The sequence below is a fragment of the Emydura macquarii genome, unplaced genomic scaffold (assembly GCF_026122565.2).
Source record: "Emydura macquarii macquarii isolate MOO-44397 ecotype Brisbane River unplaced genomic scaffold, CSIRO-AGI_Emac_v2 contig_2422, whole genome shotgun sequence".
Lineage (NCBI taxonomy): Eukaryota > Metazoa > Chordata > Testudines > Chelidae > Emydura > Emydura macquarii.
Genome location: NW_027132559.1, coordinates 34,303,856 through 34,320,552, shown reverse-complemented (window position 1 = coordinate 34,320,552; position 16,697 = coordinate 34,303,856). Strand labels below are relative to the sequence as shown.

Here is a 16,697-nt window from a genome sequence, read left to right as displayed (position 1 = left end):
CCAGGTAATCTTACTGACTGCAATGGTGTTGCCCAGATGTAACTGAGATTAGGATCAGGTGCATAGTATATAAAAATATGTATAAGAACTCACTGCCTATATTACTTTTATTCATAAGTAAAAACCAATCTGATAAGTAACTGTCTTTTATTAATATTAATATTGTTGCCCCTTTGACATGAACAGTTAGCCATTTTTCAAATCTTGCAGTTTCTCTGTAAGAAGGAGAAATTGCTGATGGAGTCGAGCATTTCTTGGATGCAATTCTGTTTGTTTATGAAAATGTACCTAAAGTCCTGTCTCCCTGAACTCACTAGGATCCAAACAGCAGGAGACATTTCCTTTCCTCACATCCCAAGCCTTTCAGCTAGCATTGTACCCAAAAATGCCCTCTCTAAATTTTCCTCAGGATCATGCTATAAGTGCATATCTCGCCATGTCTTTGCTTCCTTGTTGCCTTCACTGTCTGCTTCTGCTAGGTTTCTGCTCCTTCTCCCCCCTGCCACATGGTGACTAGCCCCTTTAAGACCAGTACAGCTGTACTGATTACCTGCTGCCAATGGGGCTTACCAGAATGCACCTGGGCCTTATAAAGGGAGAGACAATTACAGCTGGTTGTTAGCAAATGCCTGCAGATACTATAGGGAGTAAGAAGATTCCTGCAGGCCCCTGAGTCAGTAGGGGACCGATACCAGGAGAAAGGCCTGTGAAGAAGGCCCATCTCCAGGCTAGAGGTGCTGGGGGGAGACTGGGCTGGGCTCTGCTGAAAATAGGATAAAGGCTTTGTAAATTTTTCTTGTGAAAGGCTCTGTAGGATTTAATAAATTGGACCGCAGAAAGAAAAATGTTTTGAATATCTGGCCTTTGTGGCCTTCTTAAGAGGCCCTGAGTGAAGGGGAAACTTAGGCAAGGTGCTGCTGAGCCAGGCTTGGTCAGAAGGGAATACTACAGAGCAGGAACACCTTTTGACACCCCTGCATACAAACCTACAGCTGAAATCAAATCAATCCTTCACGTTGATGTTTGTTATCAGATACCTGGGATGCATCATGGACTGCATGGTCCAGGTTTGCAAGCAGTCGAGCCCTTTCCATTGTTTCACCTTTCACTAAACAAAGGGACATTTAATTGTTCCCTTGTGCCATCTGAATGGAAAGTGGCTGTCATAACCAACAGCTTCAATGAGGTGGTCTGAGTGCCCAACCCCAGCCTAAGAGTATTAGTCATCAGATAAGTGACTTAGTCAATAAATGTAGCCCAGCTGCCACTAAACTAGTCCACTGAGAATTTCTAAGTTTTGCCATTGATATCAAGGGGAGCATGTGACTGCCTTTGGACCTTAATATTTTATATAAAGATTGAGCCATTTCTTCTCTCTACATAGCCCAGGGGTGTAGCTGACTAAAGCAGGCACGTGCCTCCCTCATTTTCCTACCACTAGATGTCACCCTGATAGTGTTACTCACTTTTCTGTGATTTTTTAAAGCGTGACAAAAAGCACGAGAGAAGAAGATTAAATCACATAAATAGGGGAAACATGTCTAGGTTTAAGATAATGGGGAATCCCGAACAGAACCGAAGTGCACAATATCCGATGTAAAATTATAACAGGAGGGGTGGGCAATGTAATTATAAAAACACAAGGGTAAATATTGTCTTAGCTCCACGCAGCAGGATCAGTTATTTCATCTCTCTTCTTCCTGCGAGGCAATCTCTGATCTGCTGCCCGGCCTACGACTCAGCGTGGATTTCCTTGTGCTGTGTGGCACGCCCACACCCAAATCAAAGGGGTGGAGTCAAGTATTTCGGATTAAACAAGCAAATGATGCTGAGTTACATCAGCAAACCTCCTCTAAACCCGAGTGCAGCCGGAGGCACCGGCGATTTACTCTGACAGCAAGTGCAAGAGGTGAAGAACGTTTTGTGTCAATGTCAGTAATTTACCAACTGCAGACAAGATAATACACAGCACACAATCCAGAGCTAGTGTCCTGAATGCACCCCCGCCTTGTCAGAATTGCCAGATAAAAGGGGCACGATCAGGGCAGAGGTACTGAGCTGGAGTATGGATTTCTAACGTGAGGGTTACCTTAGTGGAGACAGGGCTGCAGGAGTGCTATTTGAGAGCAGGGCGTAGAGAAATCGGGCTGGGAGCGGGAGCTCTGAATTGGAGGTACAAGTGAGGAGGGGTGTGTTGTTGCCGGTGGATTTGAGGAAGGTGCTTTGGCAAGCAGCGGGCCAGTAGTTCATTGGAGGTAAGTTTGAGACCGGAGGCAGAGATCTGTGGCACTTTTGCACCGGAAGACATTGGGGTCTAGGTTATTTTTTGGTGTAAACGGAGCGCCTACGTTTGTGCTCCATTTAGAAGAGCAAGAATATCTTTCTCAAGGGCCCAAGTGCGAAAGGTTAGAGGACAGAGTGGGAGGAGGGACTGACAGGACGATTGGCGAGGAAGAGGAGGAGGAAGAGGAGGAGGAAGGCATAAACTGCCACTGTTTCAAGACCCAGATTTTCAGGGATCAAGAAGAACAGCCCGAGCCATTCTCTCTTCAGGCAGGGAAGTTGGGGGCCGGGGGCCTAGGGTTCCGAGCTGGCCGGATCTGGGCGCTGGGTCCGGCTTTTTGCGGCACTGCGCTAGGATGAATAGATGCGTCTCCCCCTTCTGTCTAAACAGTAGAACTTGCAGGATTGAGCCAAAAATCGGTGGATCCCCCAGATGCCGGATCCAAGGATTTGTGGCACTGAGGAGCCAGGATTCACTGGAGTCTGGATGTCTTTGGGGTGAGAGGAGCGACTCTCTTATTTGTCCGCTATTCGCACATTAGGATTTGGGGTGGGGAGGCCAAACGTGGCTGGATCCAGAAAGATCCAGCTGCTGGATCCGGGGGTTTTGGACCGTCTGTACCGGGGGACGTGGAGCCTAGGGTTTTTTTGGTGCAGAAGAAGCGGTGGAACCTGATTTCTATTTAGCCATTACAATTTGAGGGCTGAGGACGAAAAGCAGCAGGATTCTGGCAAATCCAGTTTTTACCCAGCCTCAGCGAAGGCGGGGGGAGGGGGATGGATGCAGAAGGCGGGGCTGGAAGGAAGGACGGGGGAGATAGGCAAGCTGAAGGCTGGGCATCAGACTTGCAAGGTCGCGTGTGGGTAGCTGGCTGAGCGAGCGTGCGTTGGAATCGCGCCCTGTCCTGAGTCCGTGTAAACCTAACCCGCGGTAGAAAGTTTGTAAGTAACTTTTAATCTCTGCGTTTTCTGACAGCTCTGCTGTGTGGCTGGGGTACGTTCACGCAGACAAATAGCGGCGACCGATTAGCTTCCTCCTGCCTTGCCTTGGTTAATCAAACACTTGCTGAGCTCTCGGGAGACTCAAAACTCAGCGCACCCGTTGGTGTCCCGGAGTCTAGAGCAACCTCTAACTTCCCTTCGCCCCCGAGTCCCTCCCTCCTTCCCCCACTCGAGCGCTGAATTCTATCGGTGCCTTCCTGCAGCTGGTGACTCAGCTGTAAGAACTGGTTTTACTGCCCGCAAAGGGATGAGACTAATCCCCAGATCTGGGGTGACAAAGCCTTGTTTGATTTAGTTTCCCACACTTTAATCTGAGCTGCTGCTTGTGCAGAAATTGATTAAATATTTCCAGGCAAGGCTCCCGTTTGCGGTAATCATTATATGGCTGCAGCTCATTCATATTTCCTGTGCCTGCCAGTTTGATTTTTCCACCCTTGTGGGTTGGTTGACTGATTGGAGCAGACTTTAGACTATTTTTGTGAAGAACAAAGTGAAATGCTAGTTCAAGGATTTTCATAAATCCTTTCCCGCTTCGCTTTTTAGGGATCTTGAGAAGATCTAACTCCATTCTGACTGTAGAGGAAATGCTGGACAATACTTGAACTATTCCAAATACTGTGTGTTTTATCACTAGGTCTTCCACAAAGTTCAGAACAAAAGCTTTGCTAAGTGAAAATGCAGAAAGCTCTTTTTTAGAAACTGTGTACATGTCCGAACTGTCCGAACAATGCAGAGAGGTTTTTAAAAGATAATCTTCTGCTCTTGAAACTTGTTATAATTTTGCAAATATAACAGCAGGTTTTCAGATGTAACTCCTGCAGCCCTTTCTCTGGAAAATCTCCCACTGACTTCAAAGGCAGCTTTCCCTGAGTGAGGGCTACAGATTTCGGACCCTCCTTTGTTTATTTAGCATAATTTTGAGTCAGCTTTCATGATACAAAATGGAATGGTCACATCCAGAAGAAAAAATATCATTTTGTTCACTAGCTGAGCTCAAAGTGGCCAGCAAACCTTGTATTCAACAGGTGGAGCTTGTCCCTTCGGAATTATAATTTTAAATGGGTTTTGCTGCTTCACTGTAGAAGGTGGAAAATTGAACCAATACGCAACAAGGTCAGGAGTTACTACAACATTTTTGTTGTACAATAATAATTATGATCTACTTAGTCATTATTCTATTTAGCTGGTTCCTCAACAGCTGAACTTTTCAATGTAATTTTCTTTTCCTCAGTGGGTGCCCTGGGGGTGGCTGCTTCTTACCAATTCATAAGACATCACAGAGTAGAATTATTAATGTCTCCTATATGGACCCTCCTAACTTATGTCTTATGTCATTCAGAAGATATTTTATTTTGTTAATTCTGGCTCAAGAAAACAAGTGCACTTTCATGACCCATCACCTATGATTTTTTGTATACAGCTCCACAGCTGAGACGTGTGCATTGGTAGAGAACGTGCATTCACTCTCACACAGTTTCTTTTCTCAGTATTGCTTATTAGGAATGTTTTTATTCCCAGAAAACTGATCAATTGGCTTCTAACAGTTACTTTTTGCATCAACAGCTGTCATCCCAGCTGATAGCCATTATAGTAAAATTCACTAGACCCTCCACAATCTCGCAAGCCTTTAATAGTTGGCAGGTATAGTTAGGATTCTCATTTATAGAATGTGCGGTATCAAACTAAGAACTACATGTCTTAATTCATGAATAACATTTTCACCTCTAGCTTTTCAGTCTAGCTCATGCTTTTGGAAATCTGTGTGAAGTGCTGCTAGAAAGGATGATTAGACTGACAGCACTGAAACCGAGAGAGGACAGGAGAGTGCTGCAGACACTCAACTCTCTCCATTTTATCCCTTCCCCACTCATGGACCTCGCTGTTATGGATTGATGTGATCTTGGCAGGTCCATTCAACTTACTCAGCTTTCCCTGTGCTGCCTCTAATGTCTCAGACAGAATTGAGTGGGCTCTTGATCCTCATTGTGCCTCGGATCAGGAAGAATGAAAGAAACTCCAGTTGGAGCCTCAGTGCCCCAAAGAAGTACGCGCATCTCTAAAGCCCCAGGCCGAGTATCACTTCCATAGGAGGCAAATGATCCTGAAAACATACTGAAAATGAAAAATATGGTCATTTCTGCATTTCAGTAAAATAAACTACAAAATTGCAGCAGCGCATTTGAGCACTTGACTTACATCCTGTAGTTATTTTTGCAGGGTTCCTCTGTAATGGAGAGCGGGACAGGTGAGCCCCATACTCTGGATCAGGATGAAGTTCAGAAAATGGAGCTTGGGAGAAATATGGGAAATCATAACAATTTGGTAATGTCCATATAAAAAGAGTTCATATGCCTCATGCAAATGTTTGATATCTTGCACCTCGGTTGTTCTGGAGAATTAACTGTTCCCATAACACTGGAATATCATCAGTTCATCTTTAAGTCTTGTAACAATATTGACATGAGGAGATAAAAAGATAAAGATGTTTCATTCTGTTTAGTCAGAGACCGTGCTTAAACACACAGTTTTGGCCAATTGAGTGGCACCACAGTTCAGAGCAACATGATGGATTTGAGTTTTGCCCTGAACAAAGCCCAGTAGAAATCATTTCATTCCGGTAAGAAATCCCTGAACTGCCCCTTTAAAAGACAGTCTTTTTAGAGTAGCCATCTCACAATGAATATTATGTCTTCCTCATTGCCCTAAAAGAAAAATCCAAAGAAAGAAAAATCCAGGGGAAAAAAAAAAATTTCGGCAGAAATTTGCCTCTGCAGCTGCTGAGGCACGGAACTAATTCAGGCTACTACTCCTTATTCTGAGGGGGGCTATCCCTTACCGCTAGCGGCCATTGAATATTGAATTAGGTCTTTCAAACTACCTCTTCAAAAGGTCAGAATCTTGGGGCCAAGATGAATCTCAGTGCGTATAATTTACCCCACCTTCTGTCCTCTCAGTTTGTGGGTTACCCCAGTTCAGTCTGTCTCTGCTCACCATTTAGAGCTTCTTACAGGATGGATGTCTGCACTGTAATCCAAGGTGTGGTTGCAGCTCAGGCAGACATAGCCGCACTACCTTTACTCACACTATCATTGCTAAAAGTATCAATGTAGAAGTGGCTAGCGGCGGGAGTAGATACCAAAGGACACCGGCTTGTTCAGCCCATGCCCCTGAGCTGCTACATCTACACATCTCTTTTTAGCCATACCATCTAGATTAAAGCTGGCATGGGTACGTCCGGAGACGACCCATGCCTGCTGATAGTGGGTGGGCAGAGTGAGGGCAGCCAGCTTCAGCAGTGTTGCTGAGCATGCTCAGTCCAAGCCAAGCAGCAAATCTAGGGGGTGGGGAGCACGTGACCCTGCATGCACCTCCATGCATTGCCTTTAGGTATGTCTACCTGAGCTGCAGTCACGCCTCCAATTCCAGTGTAGGTATACCCTTGGAATCTATGTCTTCACAGACAGACAAGATATGCTTTTACTGTAGGCTAACTAGCATGTTGGCTGTCCTTCTGTAAAACCCTACTGGAGACAAGGCATAAGGTCAATTTAGGGCCTTGTCTACACTAGCACCTATGCTGGCAAAACTTTTGTTGCTCAGGGATGTGAAAAAACACACCCCTGAGCGACATAAGTTTTGCTGGCATAAGCACTAGTGTGAACAGTGCTATGTTGGTGGGAGACGCTTTCCTGCCGACATAGCTTCCGCCACTCGTTTAGGTGGTTTTATTATGTCAGCGAGAGAGCTCTCTCCCATCAACATAACATGGCTACACAAGGGCTTTTACAGCAGCACAGCTCTACCAATCCACTTAGGATTTTATAGCAAGATCACTATGCACACTTGTTATCTCACTGTCAAAAACCCAAATACTTTTCTGTCAGTGAAGACAAAGCCTTAGTGTATGTCTGCACTGTGAGCTGAAGGTGGAATTCCCAGCTCAAGAAGTACCCTCATTAGCTCTGATCAAACTAGCATGCTAAAAATAGACTGTAGCTGTGGTGGCAGGAGGGGCTAGCTTCCCCAAGTATATGCCTGTGGTCTCAGATCATTATATACTCAGGCTGGCTACCTTTCCTGCTGCTCAACTAGCCCCTCATGCCATTGGGGCTACATTTTATTTTTACAGGCTTACTCAGTCATAGCTAGCACAGGTATATCTCCTTGAGCTGGAAATTACACTACCAGCTTGATGGGTAGATGTACCCTTAGACTTGCACCCAATGACCAATGGCTTACATGCTGCTCCTCTTCACACATTCTCTCTGAATCTTCCCCTCTGACTTGTGTCAGCACCATTGTCATATGGCGCAGTTTGGTTCTTGAGAATGATGCTGGATGACAGCACTGAACTTGCTTCGGGAGTCCTCCAATGTCCTAACGTGAGGCAGATTTAGAACTTCCACATTACTGACACGAATTATTTTTCTCCAAATCTAGTAGAGACTCTTCTTAACTGAGGTCTGGACATATGCCAAGTTAGATATCTTAAAACTGAACCATTTCCGGCTTCTTTATTTTATTTTTTTCTGGACTATGAAAGGAGCCCCTCTTGGATTATGAACCATAAATGGAATTCACCACCTCCAGACAAACTTCTACCAGCATCCCAACATTGCATAGATATAAAAGGAAAACATAAATACTAATCTGTTTCCCTCTTCAAGAGGTAATCTTTAAATATACTGACTGTAATGTGTGCTATAGAGTTATGCTGACGTTCTGGCCTAATTCTGCTCCCGCTGATGTCAGTGAGAGTTTTGCCACCAACTTCAGCAACAGTCAATCAAGCCTGGTAAAAGAAAATTCAATTTTGTAGTTAAGATGATCCAATTTCACATCATTTGTAAAGGGAGAAATGAGGTAGGAAACTATTAGATCTGTGTGTGTGTGGAGGGAGAGGAAGGGAATCAAGAATGGAGTGGGTTGATGTGCGCCCCTAGCTCTTTGGTTTCTTCTGTCTATGAACCATCAATCAAAAATGTTTCAATTTTTCCTGCAAATGCATTTAAAATATCACTGGCTGACTAGAATCTTGTATTGTACAGTCTCTGGCTTCCATTACCATGTGCATTATTTGGGTTACATTATTAGTCTGTATCTTGAAATTTATTTCTCTTCTCAGAAGCAGTAATAATGAAATCTTCTCTTGCGGTAGTTAACTTCTTGGAATGAAAATCTATTCAGAAACCACCTTAGAGAATGAATAGGGAACCAGAAATCTCAACTTAAATCACCTCAGCACACATTAGCTTGGTAGCTAACTATCTGAGTGTTGAAACCCCACATGTTTCAGCTGTCTTCACTTTGATAGCTGTTATGTTACTCTTTTGTATAATGTATGGGAAACATACAGTGAAAGGGCAATAATGCAGGAGTCTAGCATGATTGATGGATCCTTCAATCTCCTCTTAAATTTGATGAATTTTTTTCCCTTTTTATCCTTTTCAGAATATGGATTTGCAAGTCACCTACACCCCAGAAGCAGCTGCGTTTTTCCATTTACATCAAACACACCATTTTGATGAGTTTGAATACCTTTCAGATCAATACTGCAAGCAGGATCTCTTCCCCAAATGGCACTTGCCAGTGAAGATAGCGTCTATAGCCTCATTGCTAACATTTATCTATACTTTTCTGAGGGATGTCATCCACCCTTTTGTCACGACTAATGAAAACACTTTCTATAAAATTCCAATCCTGGTCATAAACAAAGTTTTGCCAGTGGTTTCAATCACCCTTCTGGCACTGGTTTATTTACCAGGGATATTAGCTGCAGGTTTCCAGCTCCACTGTGGGACCAAGTATAAACGATTTCCGCAGTGGTTGAATGGGTGGATGTTATCAAGAAAGCAATTTGGCCTTCTGAGTTTTTTTTTTGCCTCAATGCATGCATGCTATAGCTTGTGCTACCCAATGAGAAGATCTTACAGATACAAGCTTCTGAACTGGGCATACCAACAGGTATGATTGGGTCCAAATATCAGACTAAAACTTCTCTATTGACAGGGTCTTGACGTCACCCTATTCAACTCACACAGAGCAGCTTGTGGGGAGAAAGATTTTCATTTGAATCTGAAGCAGCTGCCACAAAACTCTTTGTTTAAAAACCTATGGGCTGACCAACAAAATATATATATATATATTGCTTCACTTAGTGGGCTGGGGTACGTTAAAATGAAAGAGAAGAATCTAATTGCTAAAGCCTGGAACTAAGAGTCACGTCCTCAGTGTCAGTCATGGCTCTGCCAATGAATCTCTGTATACTCTTGAGCAAGTCACTTCCCCTGTGTGGGCTTGAGATTAGCCCTCCATAAAACAGCTACAGCAATACCTGCTTCACAGGCAATTAGTTGTTTGTAAGGTATTTTGAGATCCTCATCTGACTGTCTTCCTATCTATACAGCTCCTAGCACTAATCCCGAATGGAAGATGTGGGTGCCATTGGGACATAAATAACAAATAAGTATGAAGTGCTGTTAGTCTTAAAGCCCTATCTCAGTTTTCTGCTAACCACACAGATATGTTTGACTCAAAGAGGGTAGGATGCTTTCAGCTTCCTGAGAATTCTGCACGTGCACAAACACTCTGCTCCTGAATTTACAAAAAAGCATCCTTAAAGCTGGCCTGAGTGTCCTGCTGGGAATTTCCCTGGCATTAGGGAATCCCCAGGTGGTGTAGTACTGGTAAGCCATTGGCAGCCTCCGGCGTAGAGAGTGTCCAGGCGCCACATCAGGAAGGAATGACTGTGACTGGAGCACACTGCACTGTGATGATCCCTGCCTGGTGCAATGGCCTCTTAAGGGCTGTTGCAGGCAGCCGTAAATTAGAGCAGCCCTGAGGATCGGGGCCTCTGAAGGCTGATCCTTTCCTCTGTACAGACCATTGTATTCAGGGCCGCTCGGTGGACCAAGTGCAATTTTTAGAGCTAAATAGCTATCCTGGCAGGATAGCAAAGTAATTGAGAATGCCTGCTGATTAGCCCCGAAAAATAGCCGGTGTTAATATATTTCCTGTTAGAATCTTCCAAATAAGGTATTCAGCCATACAGGGAATTTTGTTTGTGAAAAGAATAAAGAGTCTCCTGCTGTGGAGTCAGGTTAAGAAGGCTGCAGAAAAAGTCTCCTCTGGGTCAAGGCCTTGCTCAAATCAGTAAACACTTCTCAGTCTCGGTGATTTTCCCTCAGCATAGACTGATGCAACCTTTGTCACCCGAAGTAAATAACCTAACAGTTAAATGCAGAGACTCGCCTGCATTCTCACTTGTAGGGCAAAAGCAAGAAAAAGAAAGTGAAAACAAAGCCCAGTATTTCCCTCAAGCTTATGACTAAATGTAAGCCTCTAATGTAAGTAACTACAGTTCTTGGGAACAGCAAGGTCCTGTCTCAGTCTGTCACTTTAAATCTGATGTTCTTTTGGCAGGTCAAGCAAAACAAGGAAAATGCCTGGATTGAACATGATGTCTGGAGAATGGAGATTTATGTGTCTCTAGGAATTCTGGGATTAGCTGTGCTGGCCATACTGGCAGTGACATCAATTCCATCTGTCAGCCATTCTTTGACCTGGCGAGAGTTCCACTGTATTCAGGTACACACAAACATTACATGTGATCTGTCCTTTTTTGGAGGATTTTACATTGTAAATTAAGAACTGCAGCAGTATCCCTCCTTTGAAATATCAGAACATCACTGTGTTCATTGAAACTAGTCTGAAAGTTTATTCAGTGTCCTTCGCCAGTTGCTTTTCAACAAACTTTCTACTTTGTTGTTTGGTGAAAAAAGATTGACCTATTGGTAGGTTACAATGTTGTTGAAGATTAGAGCTTGTTCATGGGACCAGGAGTGTCTTCTCACTTGTAGGACACTAGTTCAGAGATCACCAACTTGCCATCCTTGGATTTAAAAAATCAGATGGCTGTTCCATGGCCTGCTGCATGAGAAATGAGACTGCGGTCTCAGTGCAGTCTGTCACAAAAACCACCCCCACAATTTGCATCGTTGCTGGCGGCTTGAACATAATAAGGCCAACTATTAGATGGGTAATAGAATGAGATTCTTTTGACTCCAGAATAAGGTCCAGGTATGTTGGCAGGGCAGTGGAGCAGCATTCGTACTGCCACTTCCCAAGTCAAACCATTAAGGCCAGATCCTTGGGACCAAGCTAACTTGCATTCAGTATAGGACACAAGGAGAGGGGAAAAGTGGCTCTAAGCCACCTTTCTGCTCCACCAGTCCAGAGGCTGGCCACTGACAGTAATAGTCCCTTGGGGATCATTCCATTGGCCAAGGATCATTGGCATGAAAAGCATTTCACTCATTCCCTAGACCATTTCTATTGGCCCTGACATGCCCTCTGTCATGTAGGGTTGAGAGCAGAAGGAATAGACCTGACAATGCCATTTTTATACTACATGGGATTCCATGACACTAGGGGAATCATCTGTTGACTCCTTAGGACAGCTTTTTAGCAACTTTGTTTCCTGAGCAGCACAAAGCAACGGAAGGGAGGGCAAGCCACAAGGATCTGGCCCTTAGGGTAAACATAGGTTTCCATTCTCCCTTGCCAGCAAAAAAGGTGTGTTCAAAGAAAAGGAACCTAGTTGGAAATATAAGGGGTCAAATTCTGATTTTAGTTACACCCAACCAATCCTACACGTGCATGCTGAGATTGGCACACCCATGCTTGCTTCATCCACTTAAGCTTCAGTTTGAGAGGCTGGGGTTTTCCTGTCACTTACTTTAGTATTAATCAAAAAAGTCTCCTCTGAAGTCAATGAGGTTATACCAGTGTAAAAGTGGTTTCACAGAATGGTGAATCAGATCCTTAGCACCTAACGTGGAAGTTTGATGACCTATTAGGTGTGAAATGAGTATTTCAGACAGTGTAGTGACAGGGAATCATATATACTGTAATATGAAATGCAATCAGTTATGGATGAAAATTCTCCGATGTATGGAGAGTAATGGGAAGTAATGGGAAGGGGCCTCCACCTCACAACTTTTGCTATTCATATTAAAGTACTGTTCCCCCACTTTTTGACCCAACTAGTAATCAGGGTCTGGAGGATCATTTCAGTTGGAGAAATCACTGATAATCAGGTGATTCTGTGATACAATTCTGTTCATTTACATAGAATGTATATAAAGTCCTGTTTCCCTGAACACAGCAGGAGACACTTTCATTGCTCTCAATTCTATCCAGCACTTAGCCTAAAAGCACTCTCAAGGCTATATTCTCAGTGCTGGTTCTGGCTGTGCCTTTGGCCTTAAGCTGCTTGTGTCTCAGCTTCTGTAGTGTTTTTCCTTCTCTCCTGCTTTTATCACAGACACACACATCTCCACTAAAACAATATCCAGTGAAACCCCTTCACCTATGTGGCTCTGTTTCTGACCTGTCTTGCATGTGCCTTTGTTCAGGGTAATGATCCTAGTATTTCAGCATCCTGATTCTCTAGAGGAGCTCAATAGCTTCTTACAACTGTCTTAAATGAAGGTCATCAGTTATGTTCATTTCCTTCTTCAATGAGATACTGCCAACCCATACCAGCAGCAAGATAAAGAAGCCCATCTGACAGAAGAATAATGCTAATATGCTAGATTAGTCTTGTAAACAAATAATTTATCTATCTGATTACGGGAAGGGATATCTAGCACATGGGAAATCAATCATACATTGAATTTTCATTGATTACTCTGAAAAGTTAAATTTAAAAAAAATATATTTTGTTTCCACAGGAAATTCAAATCCAGTGGTGCGACTAGTACTTTTTTCTCTTAGGGCCTGATCGTGAATTCCCTGAGTATCCTAAATCAAATCCAGTGATGTCAGTAGAAGTTATTTCTATACAAGGAAGGCAGGACTGAGCTCTTCTATAGTTATTAAAATGGGTTTTTTTCATACCATAACATCAGAAGTTTCTGATTGACTTGCAAGATTTTTTTTTTTAATCTTACTTTGTTCTTATAGAACCTTATAGAAATAAGAGATGGGAAAAGCCTAAAAAAGTGTCTAGTGATATCCATCCTCCTTCTAATGGAGAATAAAAATGGCATGTGGGAAAACTGAGCTGATATCAAAAATGGACCTTTCTCTTCTGAGGAAAGCATGATTTGTATGTAGACCACTTAGCTCTCCTGACATCTCATTTATACTGCTGCTACACAGAAAAGTTACAAAAAATATGCCCAATCTTTCTCCAGTTAAAATCAAAGAGAATTTTGCCACTACTTTGATGGGTGTAGAATTAGTTACTGAATTAGTGGTCTTCAATCTGATCAAAAGCCTAATGAGTCTTTCCATTGACTTCAGTGGGTTATGCATCAAGCCCTTCTCATAATATCTGCCAAAGTACATTTTTACTGTTATTGAAAAAATAATTATAATCTTGTATTCTTTTCTCTTTGCAGAGCAAGATGGGGTATTTAGCTTTGCTGCTATGCACAATTCACGCATTAGTATTTGCCTGGAATAAATGGGTCGACATAAAGCAATTTGTATGGTACACTCCCCCTACATTTATGATAGCCATTTTCCTTCCTATTGTAGTCCTGCTTTGTAAAAGCATCCTACTTCTCCCATGCCTTAGGAAGAAGATCCAGAAGATCAGATGTGGTTGGGATGCCAACACAGAGATGAATAAAACACAGATGACTTCCAGACTGTAGATTGAATATGAGTGTTTATCCTGCTCCCATGTATAGATTTACTGAGCTCTATGAAATGGTCACATGTTGGCTTTGTTTGCATGCATTGGTTAGATGCTTCTTTTGTATTTTTCATTTCCACTTTTGTTTGGGGTTGCAGCATCTGTTTTCTCCTCTGACCTGATTTGCGCTAAGGGAGGACACTTTGCTGAGACAGTGGATTGAATTGGGGTCCTCAGGCATTCACTGATTTCTTTATTCTGAGTCTTATGCCTTTTAAAATCCAATTCCTCATTCCCATAAGAAATACTACAATCAGCCATTGAGAAAGTCAATCATAAATCATTGCTTGACATATTGACTATGGAAGATCAATAAGATAACAATTTAAAAGAACCAGATCTGAATCTTATACTCTAGAGGGTGCGTCTCAGTGCTTGCTATGTTTAAGATAAGATATTTTGCATTTTTTCCCTTATTTTTTTTTTCATGTGCTTTATTTACTTTTGAGGCTAGACAACTTCCACACTTTGGGTAGGAGCAAGCAGACACAAATGTGCTTACCTTAACTCACGTAAGTTGTCCCAATGACTTCAGTGGGGAGTAAATACATGAGTAAAGTTAAGCTCGTGCATAAGTGTTTGCGGGATCAACCTTTACTCTGTATCATAGGGTGATTTTATTTTCCAGCTAAGCCCTTTAAGACATTTCTAAGTTATGGCCGAATAGTGTGGAGTGAAGGAAAAATGTCATAGAATAAACAGCCCTTTGAAACTTAGCATTGACATAGTCCATACTGAGAACTTTGTTTAGATTGGATGAGAATTACTTTTTTAAATATGAAATTGTTTCTAAATACACTTACTCTGCTTCTCCTGAGCTTTTAGCCAAAGCTAATGAATCCTCACTTTCTCTGTGATTTCTACAGCTGATTGAATGATATTCGTTGAATAATTCACTTGACAAGTGTCAGGATATTTTTCAAATAAATTATGCAGTGACTACTTTTTTCATTATTCACCTTGCATTAGCACCAACACTGCCACTCTCCTGCCTAGACTAACTAGGGAGCCCAGAATAGGTGCTGATGATGCCAGACTGCTGTTAGGACCATTGAAATGAGAGTTGTAATTGCTTCAGTGGACCACACACAACAGACACATGCACATGACAAAATGATTCCAAAATCCTCTTCAAAAATCAGAAACAGAAGAAAATTGAGGATTTGTAAAAACCAATGGATCTAGTGTACATTATACCTGGATACCTTAAAACATTACATTAATGTATCTAGCACAAACAGCAAAATAATGGACTAATTAACATTGCTGTAGAGACAGTACGTTTTGCATTTCATGTCTTTTTGTAACTGTAGTCTACAGTGAGACACAGCTTAGGTGAATAGAGTGCTCTACATACATGGCACTCAGGCTATATACCCTACACAGCTTTCTACTTGCCCAAGCCGTGCCTCCGACAGCTACAATGCTATTTGTAGGAGTGTAGTGTCCAACTCCCTCCCTGGTGCCATAGTCTTTTCTCACCACAGGGAAAGGTTGAGGCAGCAGGGAAAGGAGTTCCTGGCACCTGTCATTGCAGTATGTAGCTACACCAGTAAGGTGTGCTGTTAGTGTAGACATAGACTTAGTAAGAGAGTGCAAGCCCCCCAGGGAACCATGTCACAGAAGGTAGCATTTGATCTTGAATGATTATCTATTAAACACAGGCTCTTTGCAGGGGCACCTTATTTAAAAGGTTTTGGATTGGAGCACTTTATTTGCTTTCCACTTGTCTTGCATTCTGGATTAATTGTTTTACAGCTGGCCATGGAATTAAAACCTTTGACATAGAGTTGAAATAAACAGGTCTGAGGGTAACTGGGCATTGCGACACACAGCTCTAAGCAGAACCTGACCCTTGATTGTTGAAAGCTACTGAGAGGAGATGGATTAAACACGTGCTTTTAAAAAGTCTTTTAAAGCAACCAGTGTGATGCCTGTACAAATGAAGAGCAACCTAATAATATAATTGTACACAAGTAGTGAGCAGAATTGCTCAAGGGATTAGTAATGGACTTTGAAGCTTTTCACTTGTGTTATCTTAACTGCTCTTCAACTGGTAATGGTTAGTTTTATCGGGGCAAATTAGGCATTTTCTTGTCCACACGTGGGGTTTGATCTAGTACAACTACATTAGTGGCTGACTACAAAGTGAAAAGTTATCAATATAGACAAAGAGTTGCATTTTCAAAAGTGCCTATGTGATTTAGGAGCCTAACTCCCATTTTTCAAAAGTGACAGGACTAGAGGCACACAAGGATTTAGGTGTTGCAACCTCAGCATTTCCACACGTAACTTTTAGGTATATAGAAAATCACTGGGATTCACACAGCCCAAGTTGAGCACTCAGGCTTCCTAGACAATGAATGGAGGAAAATAGGAGCCTAAGAATGTGGTGCACAAAAGCCAACATGCTTGATGACTTCCTGCCTAAGCTAGCCAATGGGAGGGGTGCATTGTAAGCCCCACCCTTCTCAATAAGTTCAGTGTCTATCTCTGCTGGGCTTCTCAACTGTGAACCCTCTTCCAGAGTGAAGTATCTAAGGTATTTCTTGCAAGCAACAGCAGCTCCTCCTCCCCGCTTTTTAGTCCAGTGGTCCGGGTACTCATCTGGGATGTGAGAGACCCTGTAGTCAAGTCCCCTTGTTGTCTGAGAGAGAGAGAGGATTTAAATAGGGATCTGCTACCTCTCCAATACTGCCCTATTCAC

At 42.7% G+C, this 16,697-nt stretch overlaps 1 protein-coding gene across 3 annotated transcripts; it reads left to right on the top strand.

Moving 5' to 3' along the window:
• Positions 1-2,072: 2,072 nt before the first annotated feature.
• On the top strand, positions 2,073-14,929 carry STEAP1 (STEAP family member 1). Of its 3 annotated transcripts, XM_067561703.1 has the most exons (6): positions 3,154-3,225; positions 5,503-5,607; positions 8,737-9,249; positions 10,708-10,872; positions 13,692-13,783; positions 13,871-14,929. In XM_067561703.1, the coding sequence occupies exons 2-6, from the start codon at positions 5,515-5,517 to the stop codon at positions 13,947-13,949; spliced, it is 942 nt and encodes a 313-aa protein (XP_067417804.1). In that variant the 5' UTR covers positions 3,154-3,225; positions 5,503-5,514; the 3' UTR covers positions 13,950-14,929. The 3 variants fall into 3 exon arrangements, with proteins under 3 accessions (XP_067417802.1, XP_067417803.1, XP_067417804.1); XM_067561701.1 differs by lacking the exon at positions 3,154-3,225 and adding an exon at positions 2,073-2,255 and having other exon boundaries at positions 13,692-14,929; XM_067561702.1 differs by lacking the exon at positions 3,154-3,225 and adding an exon at positions 2,680-2,781 and having other exon boundaries at positions 13,692-14,929.
• Positions 14,930-16,697: the final 1,768 nt, after the last annotated feature.

Coding starts and splice junctions, on each gene's coding strand:
- STEAP1 (XM_067561701.1), top strand. CDS start 5,515: ATGGAGAGCGGGACAGGTGAGCCCCATACTCTGGATCAGGATGAAGTT. Junction 5,608..8,736: donor TGGGAAATCATAACAATTTG/GTAATGTCCATA, acceptor TATCCTTTTCAG/AATATGGATTTGCAAGTCAC. Junction 9,250..10,707: donor TGAACTGGGCATACCAACAG/GTATGATTGGGT, acceptor TTCTTTTGGCAG/GTCAAGCAAAACAAGGAAAA.